The sequence below is a fragment of the Anolis sagrei genome, chromosome 2 (assembly GCF_037176765.1).
Source record: "Anolis sagrei isolate rAnoSag1 chromosome 2, rAnoSag1.mat, whole genome shotgun sequence".
NCBI lineage: Eukaryota > Metazoa > Chordata > Lepidosauria > Squamata > Dactyloidae > Anolis > Anolis sagrei.
The window spans coordinates 153820403-153835810 of record NC_090022.1 but is presented as its reverse complement, the minus strand read 5'-3'; the positions used below and the strand labels follow the sequence as shown (position 1 = coordinate 153835810).

General features: G+C 41.3%; 1 protein-coding gene across 1 annotated transcript in view; it reads left to right on the top strand.

The window, feature by feature from the left end:
- The first annotated feature begins 217 nt into the window (after nt 1-217).
- The window catches only part of GNE (glucosamine (UDP-N-acetyl)-2-epimerase/N-acetylmannosamine kinase), a 51674-nt gene continuing 36483 nt past the window's right edge, over nt 218-15408 (top strand). Inside the window, exon 1 of the mRNA XM_060763729.2 lies at nt 218-384. Within this exon, the coding sequence (XP_060619712.2) occupies nt 289-384 (96 nt within the window). The 5' untranslated portion in view covers nt 218-288. The remainder of the gene's footprint in view (nt 385-15408) is intronic.

Genomic DNA, 15408 nt, shown 5'->3' with positions numbered 1-15408 from the left:
CATCTGTCGGGGGTTCTTTGAATGTGATTGTCCTGCTTCTTAGCAGAGGGTTGGACTGGATGGCCCAGGAGGTCTCTTCCACCTCAGTGATCCTCTGAGTCTGTGATTCTCTTCTCCATCTGGGAAAGCGATTGAAGCGGAGAAGCCGGTTGCTACGCAGGAGGAGTCCACGAATGAGTCAGATCTGTGTTTGTAAAATGACTTTGGGAGGGGGCCGGGCTTAAGGTGGAGAAAGGGGACCCATGGAGGCGCCGCCGCCACACCGCTCCTGAAGCCCACAAGGGAAGGATGCAGCACCGCCAGAGCCGGGTGGAGAGGATGGAGAGCCTCTGGCGCCTCCCCGGATGCGAGTGGGAGCAGCCCCAGAGCCCGCGCGGTCCCCACGTAAGGCGGATCTCCCATTCAAAGAGAAGGGGGGGGGGAGTCTTTTGTTTCCAAAACTAAGGGAGGAGGAAGAGCGCGGGCGGCGGTGGGCGCAAGCCGAGGTCCATGCAAAGCATTGGACTCCCTTCTCTTTGCTATTGTGTCTTTCAGGCACAGCCTGGGAGCCACGTTGGTTATTTTTACACAAAAGCAAGCCCCCCCCCCTTTTCCCAGTCGTGGGTGGGTGGGCTCCTTGCCCCCTCGAAAGCCTTTCCATTCCGAAAACAAAAACAAAAGAGAGCAATTTGCCACATTGGCAGCCCAGATCCTTTCCCCAAACCCTTTGCTTTTTCCACAGCTCTCTGCACCTGCTCAGGAGCACTCTCAGCTTCCCCTTTCTCCTCTTCTTGGTTTGATTGCCACTTCCAGGAACAGATGTTTCTTGGGGCAACTTTTTCTCAGACCCCTTCCACACAGCTAAATAAAATCCCACATACTCAGAGGTAGTGAGGTCTGTTGGAACTAGGAAAAAGGGTTTATATATCTGGGGAATGACCAGGGTGGGACAAAGGACTCTTGTCTGCTGGAGCTAGGTGTGAATGTTTCAACTGACCACCTGGGTTACCTCAGATAACCCAGTTCAAAGCAGATATTGTGAGATTTTCTGCCTTGATTTTCTGGGTTATATGACTGTTTGGAGGGGTCTTCACTCTCAGCTAAAACCTAAGAGCCAGGAATGCATTATTTCTTGGTGGTGGAGGCTCTTTCTTTGGAGGCTTTTAAGCAGATGGCCATCTGTCGGGGGTGCTTTGAATGCAGTTATCCTGCTTCCTGGCAAGGGGTTGGACTGGATGGCCCAGGAGGTCTCTTCCAACTCTAGGATTCTTGAGACATTACTAACTTTCCTCCCCAATATTTAAAATATTGTATTGTTGAAGGCTTTCATGGCCGGAATCACTGGGTTGTTGTAGGTTTTTCCGGGTTGTATGGCCATGGTCTAGAGGCATTCTCTCCTGACGTTTCGCCTGCATCTATGGCAAGCATCCTCAGAGGTAGTGAGGTCTGTTGGAACTAGGAAAAAGGGTTTATATATCTGTGGAATGACCAGGGTGGGACAAAGGACTCTTGTCTGCTGGAGCTAGGTGTGAATGCTTCAACTGACCACCTTGATTAGCATATAATGGCCTGACAGAGCAAACTTTTGTTGAGATGTAATTAGATGGAGAAAAACATGAAAATGAACAAAATCTGGCTACCAGTATTAAAAAACTCTAAAATTACAACAGCATAACAACAGAGAGGAAACACCGCAATGAGTCGCCCTTAAAGGGCTGAGAATTGCGGTATATAAGCGCAGTAAATAAATAAATAAATAAATAAACAAGGACATCTAATCACCTCTCAACAAAAGTTTGCTCTAGGCACTGTCAGGCCATTATATGCTAGTCAAGTTGGTCAGTTGAAACATTCACACCTAGCTCCAGCAGAGAAGAGTCCTTTGTCCCACCCTGGTCATTCCACAGATATATAAACCCTTTTTCCTAGTTCCAACAGACCTCACTACCTCTGAGGATGCTTGCCATAGATGCAGGCAAAATGTCAGGAAAGAATGCCTCTAGACCATGGCCATACAGCCCGAAAAAACCTACAACCCACATTTAAAATATTCTTTATTCAGGTCATTTTTTCCACCGCTGTATTTCATTAGTGGAAAATGTCATTTATTTCCTGTGTCTGTCTGTCTCGGTATTTCATAGTAATGAGCTGTTTTATTATAGTGCTGTCTCGACATCCACTTGGGGATGTTTTCCACAACTTTGCGTGGATCTGTTATACTGCGTATAATTGCAAACACTGTCAAAGTGAAGGACTTCTAGTCCAAGGAGACAATAGAATTGTGTTGAAGAACTCAGGGCACACTGTCAAATTAATGGAGTTTGACACCACAGTAACTACTAAACTTAAGGCTATGGAATCCTGAGGTTTGTTGTCTGGTGAAGCACAGAAGGGCAGATAATAATAATAATAACAACAACAACAACATCGAGCATATATATCTCATTTGCTGTGGCATACTGTGTTTTTGTGTCAATAATAATAATAATAACAAAGACTCTGGCACAAGCCAGTAAAGGCGGTCCCAGTGGTGATCAGCACACTGTGTGCAGTGCCTAAAGACCTTGGCCTGCACTTAAACAGAATCAGCGCTGACAAAATTACCATCTGCTAGCTGCAGAAAGCCACCTTACTTGGATCTGCACGCATTATTCGCCGATACATCACACAGTTCTAGACACTTGGGAAGTGTCCTACGTGTGATCTAATACAACAGCCAGCAGAGTGATCTTGTCTTCTATGGACTCATCTTGTTGTGTTTCAAATAATAATAATAACAATAATAGTAATAAATCTTTGTGTTGTCAAAGGCTTTCATGGCCAGAATCACTGGGCTACTGTAAGTTTTCAGGATTGTATGGCCATGTTCCAGAAGCATTCTCTCCTGATGTTTCACCCACATCTATGGCAGGCATCCTCAGAGGTTGTGAGGTCTGTTGAAAACTAGGCAAGTAAGGTTTATATATCTGTGGAATGTCCTGGGTGGGAGAAAAAACTCTTGTCTCCTTGAGGTGTGAATGTTGCAATTGGCAAATAATGTTAATTATATATTTATACGGTTGTTGTACATTTTTTCAGGCTATATGGCCATGTTCTAGAGGCATTCTCTCCTGACGTTTCACCTGCATCTATGGCAAGCATCCTCAAAGGTAGTGAGGTTTATATAAATTCCTTGGAAATATCCCGCTATTATTATTATTATTATTATTATTATTATTATTATTATAAAACTTAATTTATATTCCGCCCTATCTCTCTGTTCATTCAAACTGGATTAGTTCTACAGTGTAGATGCGCTTTTAGAAAAGGGGCTATGGATAAATGAAACTGTGATCCACAGATATAGAGGTTGTACTGTATTGCCTGTCTCCAGAATGTGAGAATTGGTGGACTCTTCTTCTCCTTTAGCTGAGGAAGAAAGCTGGACATCTGCCCTCGGTGACTTCTCTCATTGGTACCACTGCCAGGTAGACATGTCCAGGAGTTTCCTGTCCTGTCTGGATTTTCTGTGTTAAGTCCTTGGAGCCTAGTTTGCCATGTCTGACATGATTTCATACTGACGTGACCAATCCTGAAGCAGAAAGCTCTGGGGAAACCATCTGTGGGTTGATTTATGACAAGAGCTTTCCTTTGACCTTTCCTTGGAAATAATTTGCATGTTGAGGGCCCCATGTCTGTTTGTTCAGAAGTCAGATCTTTTTCGTGGAGTTGGAAGAAAGTCTCAGCAAACTCCGTAGAAAGCTGGAAGGAGGGGTGCAGGAAATAGTATCCCTCTGCATTTTTATGGCTAGTCTTATGCACATTCCATTGCAACAATGTGAGTTGGGGCCACTTGCTTAAAAGGATCTGGGGAGTGCTCCAAACGTAGCAACCGCAGGGGACCTTGCAGTAAACACCTTTTGCAACTAATTAATTCCAGCTTCATCCTCTGAGACATAACAAGTGAGACCACAATGAAAGGCAACAGCATTGCAACACAGTAACATCGTACATTAATGGTGGTTCACTGTAACAACCCTTATTTTGTTACAAGATCCTGGAAGACAGTGAGATACAGTACTTAGAGAGATGTTCACAGCATGCTTTTGGTCACAATGCTGCCCTGCTTGCCCATCATTCTATCCCAACATCTCATGTATGATCACCCAAGTATTATTGTCTTTCAGAATCTTGGTGGTGGATCCATAAATGGTTATGAAGATCTTTATTCCATAGGGGACTGTTCATATATACAGGGCGAGGCAGCATAACTTCCTTTTTTTTCAAAACATAATAAAACCCATTATATGAATCAGATTTTTTTTATAATGTAGATGCATACCTAAAGTTTTGTTTTATGTAGTTTTGAAGATCAAAATTAGGTAGGTGACGTCCCCCATTCTCCATACACTGAGTAAACCAATTTCTGGCGTTTGTCATGACTCTTGCCAGCATAGCAATTTCTTCCTGGATGTTGGTCTTCAAATCTTGTAGGGTCCTTGGACAGTTCACATAAACATGGGATTTCAAAAAAACCCATAGAAAAAATCACAAGCGGCCAGATCTGGAGAGCGGGCCGGCCACTCCAAATCCGCTCGAAAAGTAGGCCTCAACAGCAAAAGCATGCTTCTCACTGTGCCAACACGTGATGGCGACTGAACTGTGTCAGGACAAAAGTTTATACTCCCGTCTCTCGAATGAGACCACTAGCGTTCCGCTATATTTTCAACTGACTGAATGGGGCACATTTTAAAAAAGGATGTTATGCTGCCTCACCCTGTATAACAATATGTAACATGATTTTTGTTCCTGGGTTATAAATGTCATTTACTAAGGCCCCTTCCACACAGCTGATAGTAAAGGTAAAGCTTTTCCCCTGACATTAAGTCCAGACATGTCCGACTCTGTGGATTTGTGCTCATCTCCATTTCTAAGCTGAAGAGCCAGTGTTGTCCCTGGACACCTCCAAGGTTATGTGATCAGCATGACTTCATGAAGCGCTGTTACCTTCCCACCGGAGCAGTACCTATTGAGCTACTCACATTTGCATGTTTTTGAACTGTTAGGTTCACTTTTTTCTTCAGATCTAGAATCATAGAGTTGGAAGAGACCTTGTGGGCTGGGAAGGGACCTTGTCCAGCCTCCTGCCAAGAAGCAGGAAAATTGCATTCAAAGCACCCCCTACAGATGGCCATCCAGTCTCTGTTTAAAAGCCTCCAAATAAGGGGCCTCCACTACAGTCTGGGGCAGAGAGTTCCACTGCTGAACATCTCTCACAGGAAGTTCTTCCTCATGTTCAGGTAGAATCTCCTTTCCTGTAGTTTGAAACCATTGTTCCGTATCCTAGTCTCCAGGGCAGCAGAAATCAAGTCTGCTCCCTCCCCCCTATGACTTCCCTTCACATATTTATACTTGGCCATCATGTCTACTCTCATCCTTCCCTTCTGCAGGGAAAGCATGCCCAGCTCTTTAAGCTGTTCCTCATGGGGCTTGTTCTCCAGACCCTTGATCATTTTGGTCGCCCTCTGGACTCACTCCAGCTTGCCAACATATCTGTTACAACTGGACTCAGTGTGATTCCAGGTGTGTTCTGATCAAGGCAGAATAGAGGGATAGCATGACTTCCCTGGATATAGACACTAGACTCCTATTTATGCAGACCGAAATCCCAATGGCTTTTTTTGCCACCATATGACATTGTTGGCTCATGTTTACACTTGTTGTCCACAAGGACTCCAATATCTTTTTCACATGTCCTGATGTTGAGCCAGGCATCCCTCATTCTGTATCTTTGCATTTCATTGTGTTCTGCCTAAGTGGAGTATCTTGCATTTGTCCCTGTTGAACTTCATTTCGTTAGTTTTTGGCCAATCATCTCTCTAATCTGTTAAGATCGTTTTGAATTCTGCTCCTGTCTTCTGGAGTATTAGCTATCCCTCCCATGGTGGTGTCATCTGCAAACTTGATGATCATGTTGATGACCATAAACCTGTGTTTATTGAAGGTGGAATTTTCCAATAGCTGCCAAGAATATGCATGCGCCCATGCAATAAAATGCAGGATTAATATATAACATATCCTCGTATTATCTGTGTGCAGAAGAGGATCTAATCTGGTTCAGTACTGGCAGAGCAGAAAGCCCCCCCCCCCACCTCAGTTCCACCGTGAGGGTGGCTCATGGAAGCCTTGGAGCTGTACACAAGGATGTAATATCAACTAATCTTGTGAAGTGTTCTGTTTTCTGTACAATAAACCACTGATTAGCAAGATCCTGTAAGTTTGAGTAACTCCCCCATTTTGCAGTGACCTCAGATTTATGCACAATGAGACTTTCTTCAGGACAAAGCTTCATAGCGTTATGTTACATTTTTTCCTCTCAAGTACATGATGTGCTAACCGCTTTTGAGAAAAAAAGGTGTTGGAGAGCAAGGATACCCATAAGTAGTATTAATAGATCTAAAATTACTAATCCCAAAGGGGTAGTTGCCTACAAGCTTGCTACAGCTGCTCCTTTGTGAAAGACAGGCAGTTTATTGAGATGTGTTGTCTTTTTAAGTAACGGCTGAGTCCTGGCACAAATGAATCCTTTGACAATTTATTTTGTTACAAATCTAGATACTGACATTTCTTCCTCTGATCTCAAGCTAACTTTACTTCTTAGGGAAAATGCATAAAAGATAAAAAATATAGTACAGCAGTTCCTTCGCGTCCCATAGATGCCAAAATCTGTGAATGCTCAAATCCCATAATAGAAAGCGACACAGTTAAATGATGCCCCGTAAATAAAATGGCAAAATCAAGATTTCATTTTTTAATTTAAAAAGCTGTGGATATAGATGGTTGATTGTATGCAGACCTGAAGTATTTATCACAACTGCATTATATGTGTGATTCCTATAGGATTTCAGTAGCTATACATTGTTGTTCTAACTACTTAGGATGGATCTACTCTGCCATATAATCCAGATTGTCAAAGCAGATAAATTGGTACTTTAAACACTGGTATATAATCAATATTATGAAAGCAGGTAATCCTCATTATCTGCTTTGAACTGGATTATATGAGTCTACACTGCCATGTAATCCAGTTCAAAGCAGATAATCTGGATTTTATATGGCAGTGTAGATGGTCCCCCAGTATTGCATTGCTGTTTAATATAGGAATGCTGCTAGTTTTCTTCCTCTTAGCTAAGTAAGAAATCAAGAGAACTATAGTCAGCCCTCCACATCCACTTGGTTTAGGGATGCAAGACACTCTCAAAAGTGAAAAGTCTATGAATAACATTCTTTTAAATCTGGAAAACATTTCTATGTCCTTCATTGTAATTCTATAATCAACTTCTGTTGGGCATTTACGATAGAATAGTTCTGCAGGCCTAAAATGCCTACAGAATTGTTGTTTGTATGTCCTCCAGCACTACTCCATAGTCAGCTTCTTGGAGAGGTGACTACAGAATCGCATTAGAGGATGTAAAGGTTACTAGAGAGACCATATAACTAATAATCAGATCCACAAATGTCAAATCTGCAAGTGTAGGGGACTGACTGTACTGGAAATAATTATGCTCTCTTTCCTATTTCAGTATAAGAGTTTTGTATATTATGCCAACATAATCTCAGAGGGGATCCCACTGTTGAACAACCTGTATCCCACAAGTGCCACCAAGATACATGTGGAGAATTAAATACACAACAGGCCATTGCAAGCAGAATTGGGAATTCTGATAGCTAGAGTAAAAGGAAAAAGAAGGTATAAAGAATTTAACCATATTCTCTTCATAACTGATCAATTGAAATAATACTTGAATTGAGGATGCAACTGTTCCCGGTGGGTGGGAGGCGAAGGTGGAGGGAAAGGAGAAAAAAATCTGTTAGACACAAGTGGTAGATAATGGGGTTGGATAGGTACATTCGGAAGAGCCTAAATAGCTGTAAAAATCTTCCAACTTTTGACTTCCGAAGCAGTTTTGAACCATGCAGAAAAGGTGGAAAGGGCAAATCCAAATTTGAACAATTTACCTTTTTTTTTGGGGGGGGGGGGTAATATTCCATATTGTTCAGATGTCTCCCAAGGTTATTTTATTCCTTCCTTCTCTGCTTTCCCTCCTCTTCTTATCCCTCTCCCTCGGCTTGTGCTGGGTGAGGAACAAGAAGAGGAGAGAAAGCGGAGAAGGAAAGAATTTCCAACTCCACTTTCCCTCCTCTTCGTCTCCCTTGCCCAGCTCAAGCCAAGGGAGAGGGAGAAGGAGAAGAGGGAAAGTGAAGTTGGAAATTCTTTCCTTCTCCATTTTCCCTCCTCTTCTTGTGGCTGGCGGTCTGAGGTGCCGGAGGCCAGGGAGGCAGACAGGTGCCATCGGGATGGGCCGGGAGGAGCAGCTGCACAAGAACTCCAAGTCATGGGAGGGCAAGCGGAGCTGGCAGCACTCATAGCGGAATGGAACACCCAATAATTGAGGGAACACTGTACTATGATTTCTGTTCTCCACCCATTTAGCACAGTTTGTGCCACATAAACAAAATTTCTGGGGTAGAACAACTAGTTTCAAAATAAAGACCATCCAATGACACAGGAAATAACACTTTCCAACCAGGAACAACTTTTCTTTATTATTAAAAATGTTTTTTGTAAAAACTTTGAAAAATCGCCAAAACTCCATGGAGAAGTCAAAGGTTATGAAATTTGGTGAGCTAACAGTGGTCCTTGTGTTCTACAATTTTAGCAAGTTTCATCAGGATTGGTTTAAAAATGAGGGAGGGAGAATCCCCTGAATTTTCCCCAGTGCCAGTGCTGTTTTTTTTCCTACTGCGCATGCATGTCTGTCATTAACAAAGTGATTCGGAAGTTTCGGAAGTTTCGGAAAGTTTTGAAATTTTTTGGAGACTTTTGGAAATGACTTTAGAATTGAACCACCAGCGCCCCCTACATCTGAACCAAGCCTAGTAGATAAGTGTGGAACTGGAATTGATAAGGTTAAAAACAGGATATATTAAATTGAGTGAAAAGTAAGCGGAAAATCACTATTTGTTCTATTTAGCCATGTGGAATGGCTATTGAGATTTGTATTACTCTACTTGTGTTTACAATAATAATAATAATAATAATAATAATAATAATAATAATAATAAAGCAAGATATATGTGAAAATCCCACAAGCATTATTTGAAGGCAGGACTCCTCTCCCTGTTTTTCCAAATCCCCAGCTATTGGCATTGAGAATGAGGCTGTCTGTGATCCTACAGGTAACCTGTAGTCCTCCTGAAGTCTTTTCCTCTATGAATTTGTCTTACTCCATCTGGGGGAAGCAAATTCAGCTTTTCAGAAAGATTGAAATTGGTGCAAAATGTAAATGTGTTGACACCATTGTAGAAAAATGTTAATCTGGTCTGAATCTTTCAAAAATTTCTGATATGTTTACACTGAACTGTTGGAATGGAATAGCAAACAATGCATTTCTATGCATGCGTCATGGCAAAATGTTTTAAAAACACATACGTATATGACTTTAAGGAAGCAGCATGATGCAGTGGTTTGAGTGCTGAACTATATCTTCTGAGACCATGGTTCAAATTCACAGTTGGCCATGGAAACCTACTGGGTGACCATGAGTAAGTCATACTCTCTCAACCTCAGAGGGAGACAAAGGGAAACCTTCTCTGAACAAATCTTGCCATGAAAACACAGGGCTCTTCCACACAGCCAGGTTACCCAGAATATCAAAGCAGATAATCCACAATATCTGCTTTGAACTGAGTTATCGGAGTTCACACTGCCATATAATCCAGTTTAATGTGGATTTTAGACAGCTGTGTGGAAGGGGCAGGCATGTAGCCAGGGGGGGGGGGGGGCTTTTTTACATTATTATTATTAAATTTTATTTGTACCCCGCTAGCATCTCCCGAAGGACTTGATGCGGCTTACAAAGGACAAGGCCTCAACACACAACATAACAAAACAACCACCCCCCCCCCGAAATTCTCATGGTGGTTCGCTTCAGCCCCCCCCCCCCCCCCCCAAATTCTCATGGTGGTTTGCGAGAAGGCCTTACTGGTGCATTATTTAAACTGTTATGTTTATTCATATCATGATCTGATCACCATACTCAATATATCCCATATGCATGGGGGTATTGGGGTAATGATACAAAAGGTTTGCTAGGGTAGACTCTCTTTCACTCACTCAGCCCCCCCCCCCCCCCGAAACAAACTCAGCTCCCCCCCCCCCGAATCAAAATCCTGGCTACGTGCCTGGGAAGGGGCCCTGAACTACTTTGGGGATAGGTTTAAAAGTCACACTAAACCCCTTTCCCAATATCACAACAGCCACCCAACTCCCCTGAGTCCAACTTAACCTTTCATACATTTTGGCCACTTTCCCATAGCTTTCTTTCCCTCCAGTTATTTTCTAAGATTAGGTGAATCTGGTTAGATTAGGTGAAAAAAATTCAGATAGGTGATGTCACTTTTACCCTTTCTCTTTCTTTCCCTCTCTCCCTTGCTCTTTCTCTTTCACAAACACACACACCACCAACCCTTCATATGATTTTGCCAAGGACCTGGTCTGTCATTAACAGTCCTGTGTAATTCTACTACAGTTATCCTGCCCTCCCCAATTCAGTTTTCCATAGCACTTTCTGGTATTCCCCAAAGCAAAATTCTGTGGCTTTTTTGAAATCCATGAACACAATGCAAGGATTCCACATTTAGTTCAGGTCCCTGTTTTCTCTTTTCAGCATAAGCCATACTTAACATTGCATTTCTACGTGTGTTCACAGCTTCTGGCAAACCATAGTGCTGCCATTTCACTCAGCCTTGGCAAACTAAGTTTTGCATAAATCGCTGTAGCAAATCAAGTTGAAACCTTGGTTTAGACTTCTGGTTTAGATGAAATGGCAGGTTATGCGCACTGAAAATTAGGATCTGAAACGTGTCACTTAGAAAAGCTTGAGACTAAGGTTCATCCCTGCTCATTTTGAAAAAGACTGTGGTGTGATGTTATGGCTGAAGAGCCTTACATTAACAATGGCAGGGTTTGCTTGATATGAACATTTAGGGGACCTTGTTTTGTCATTTAAAATCAGGGTTCTGATGTATCTTGTCAGATTGTTTCTACTACAAGTGAGAACATGAAAAGGTAAGGGTAAAGATTTTCTCCTGACATTAAGTCCAGTCGTGTCCAGCTCTGGAGATTGGTGCTCATATCCATTTCTAAGCCAAAGAGTCAGCATTGTCTGTAGACATTTCCTAGGTCATGTGGCCAGCATGACTTCATGAAGCGCCATTACCTTTCCACCTGAGTGGTACCTATTGATCTACTCACATTTGCATGTTTTTAAACTGCTAGGTTGGCACTAGCTGGGGCTAACAGCGGGAGCTCACCCGCTCCCCAGATTTGAACTGCCAACCTTTGGGTCAGCAAGTCCCGCAGCTCAGTGGTTTAACCCACTGCACCACCAGGGACTTCTGGGAACATTGAAACAGACTAATAAAATAAAGTTTGTTTTGATGTCCAAACTTAGAATTCAGAATCCAGGAAGTAAAAAATAAACCAGCAACAAACTGTGAGTTGTTCCTCAGGTTTGTTCAAACTTCGAAAGAATACACTGCCTCCTGATGCAATGTGGGGTGGGCAGGATATTTTTTTCTGTTTTATGATTCTGGTAGTCTTTTCTGTGAATCCCTTCCATATGTTCATTGTAGTTTACTGTCATCAAAATATATTTAAGATAGAATAAGTGCAACCTTAGTTCCTTGTTCAAAGGATCAAGCAGAATTATTGTCTCTCTCTCTTTTTTATGCTTGATATTTAGTATCCTCCTATACAGGGCTTGTGTCTTTACATAGACCTTCTTCTTATGGGTTTGTGAAACATTATTTCACTTTCATTATGTGTATTTTAAGGAGTGAATTATCAGGGGAAGGTTTCAGCCTGCCAGGTGCCTTCTTTCTGTGTGTATGGCCCTTCCATACAGCCATATAATTCAGAATATCAAGGCAGAAAATCTCACAATATGTGCTTTGAACTGGGTTCTCTGAATCCACACCGCCATATATTCCAGTTCAATGCAGAGAATGTGGGATTTTATTAAGCTGTGTGGAAGGGTCCTTAGTGGTCTTACAATACATTAGCAAATGCATTAAACAACTCAATATTGGTTCCATATAATCTGGTTCTGCAGCAACATCTATACTGTATCTAAAATATTTCTGATACAGAGAAAATTAGAGGTAAATGAGAATGAATTGAAACTATGTGTTTTGCACTTTTACATGCAACCAGCAATTTGGATAATACAGTGGCCCCTTACTATCTGCTGGGGTTTAGTTCCAGGACCCCCATAGATACCAAATCCATGGATGCTCAAGTTCTGTTACATACTATAGCATAATAAATTGGTGTCCTGTAAGGCAAAATCAAGATTTTAAATATTTTAAAGCCATGAACAGTTAAATCCATAGATTAAACTCTGTAGATACAGAGGGCCAAATGTTCTTTGAGAAATAATCTTTATACAGTGCACTGGATAACACTTAGTAACATTCTTATAGAATGTATTGCATAAATCTTTCCCCATGTGGAACAGAAATAAAAACTGGATTAATTGACAGTCAAGGCTGCTAGTGTGAGAGTATGGTGTGAGATCAGATATAGAGTGGGAGGCTACATGGTGAAGTGGTTTGAGTTGGGCATTGAGTCTGTACTTCAGGAGGGGAGTCCAGTTTCTTGATAACAGGGGATTCTGGAGAACAAAGTTGAGGACACCTTCCACACAAACATATAACCCAAAATATCAAGATAAAGAATATTTGCTTTGAACTGGGTTATCTGAGTCCATACTGCCATATAACCCAGTTCAAAGCAGATAATCTGGGGTTTTATACAGCTGTATGGAAGGGGCTGTAGTAGGGTTTTGCAGCTGAGCAGATATATGAAGGATTTCACTATGAACAATTACAGTAGTTGTCAGTCAGTTATTTTACAAGAACTGACAAAAGCTTCTAGTAAACACAATAGGTGAACTGTTTCCACTATCAAATTATACTCAACCTGATTTTTGAGCTTCAAGCCTCTTCTAACCCTATATCCCAGGATCTGATCCCAAATTATCTGCTTTGATTATTTGAGCCTACAGTTAATCTGGGATAAGTAAATATTTTGGGACCAGATCCTGGGAGATAGGACAGTGTAGATCTACTCTCAGTTCAGTAATATGGTTTTGTCCTTGCTTTTAACAAATACTTTGTGGTCTATACAGTAGACCAGGGATCCTCAAACTTTTTAAACAGAGGGCCAGGTCACAGTCCCTCAAACTGTTGGAGGGCCGGATTATAATTTGAAAAAAAACCCCATGAATTCCTATGCACAATGCACATATCTTATTTGTAGTGCAAAAAACACTTAAAACAGTACAACAATTAAAATGAAAGTAGCATTTTAACAAATATAAATTTATTAGTATTTCAATGGGAAGTGTGGACCTGCTTTTGGCTGACAAGATAGGATTGTTGTTGTTGTTGTTGTTGTTGTTGTGTGCTTTCAAGTCGTTTCAGACTTAGATTGACCCTGAGTGAGGGGCCGGGTAAATGACCTTTGAGGGCCGCATCTGGCCCCTGGGCCATAGTTTGAGGACCCCTGCAGTAGACTCTCAGGCCCCTTCCACACAGCTGGATTATATGACAGTGTGGACTCAGATAACTCAGTTCAAAACAGATATTGTGGATTATCTGCCTTGATATTCTGGGTTATATGGCTGTGTAGAACAGCCCTCAGTTAACTGGACCTCAAGCAACTGGCAATTTTATTTTTGAAGAAATAATACTGTATTCATAAAGCTGCATATTGTAAAACTGTTACATTGTGTTAAGCTTGTCTTTATTTCTCGTTATTTGCTTTTAATTACTGTATTTCAATATTAATATCAAGTCGAAGCAGAGTTTATGATATGATATCGTATGGGATATAGTACTGGTTAGGCCTATTTTTAATAGTAACTCTCAAGTAACCAGAAACTATATATATATCTGCCATCTACCAGTCCCCATGGGTGCCAGTTAACTGAGGCCCTATCTACACAGCCATATAAAATCTAGAGTGTCTGCTTTGAACTGGATTATATGGCAGTGTAGACTCATATAATCCAGTTCAAAGCAGATGTGGATTATCTACATTGATAATCTGGATTATACGGCACTGTAAATCCAGCCTGAGTCTACTATATTTAAAAAATACTATCTGACCTTTAGATAATATGTGAATTGTGTAATTTATTTATACTTTTGTACACATACTTCAAATTAATATTTAACAAGATAATTCCTTTTCTAAGTAGTCAAGGCTCTTTAAGCAATTTATATACCTGACTATCAGACTATTACGCCAAAGCCAAATGAGATGTTGAGGAAAGTCTCATAACCTTTTGACTACGTGTCAGTTGTGTAATTTATTTATACTTGTGCACCCATGCCTTGAGTTAATATTTGTCAAGCTCTTTCCCTTTCTAAGGGAACCCACACCAGTTCATTTCCGTTTCTCTGTCACTATGAGGTGCCATGTGTGCAAAATCCACCTTTGGTATTTGGATCCTCTCTTGTTTTGTTTGAGACTGATGAAATCTACATGAAGTTTGCAATGCTGGCAAATGATAGAAAGGTGCGGAGAACCTTTGATAGAGAGCGAAGGAGAAATCATGACTAAAAAAATTGAAGTATCTTTAAGTGTGTGCCCTATTTCTGTTAGTTTCAAAATAGCAACACTTCCTGTCGTATTCACAGCTACAAACTGTATCCAACATGTTATGTTTCCCTTCCATACAGTCCCAGGACTTTGCTGTATCAACTTTGCCGTTTGTTCATTCCCCATCTACACTGCCATATAAAATCCAGATTATCTGCTTAGAACTGGATTATATGGCAGTGTAGACTCATATAATCCGGTTCAAAGCAAATAATTTGGATTATATGGCAGTATAGCTCCAGCCTCAGCCATTTCATTCAAACAAACCTTTTGACAAGTTATTGGATTGGTTACTCCAGAAAAAGGAATTATTTTAAAACAAATTATGGAGTGACATTACAATAAAAAGGGGGCAATTTTTAGCACTGTGATCTCACTTTGATTACTATTGTTCCTTCCTTTGGATCTGCATGGATGTGTGGGTTAGAATTCTTTAAAACATTTCTTCTAAAAGTGTGGGTACCGATCCCAAATGTCATCCCCTTCGCTCAGTGCTGGGATTACGAAAAATCTGGCAACAGTGAGAGGTTTCTGAACACCACCCATTCACACAAATCTGTTAGCAACAACATGCAGGGTTTACTGTGGACTCTCAAGAAAATGCTTCTGATGTACTCCACCTTGGTCTTGTCGATGTTAAGAATCAGATTATTATACCTCATCCCGATAGGCAGATTCGTCCCCTTCCATGGTTGTAACAACTGCAAGTTTGGTAATGA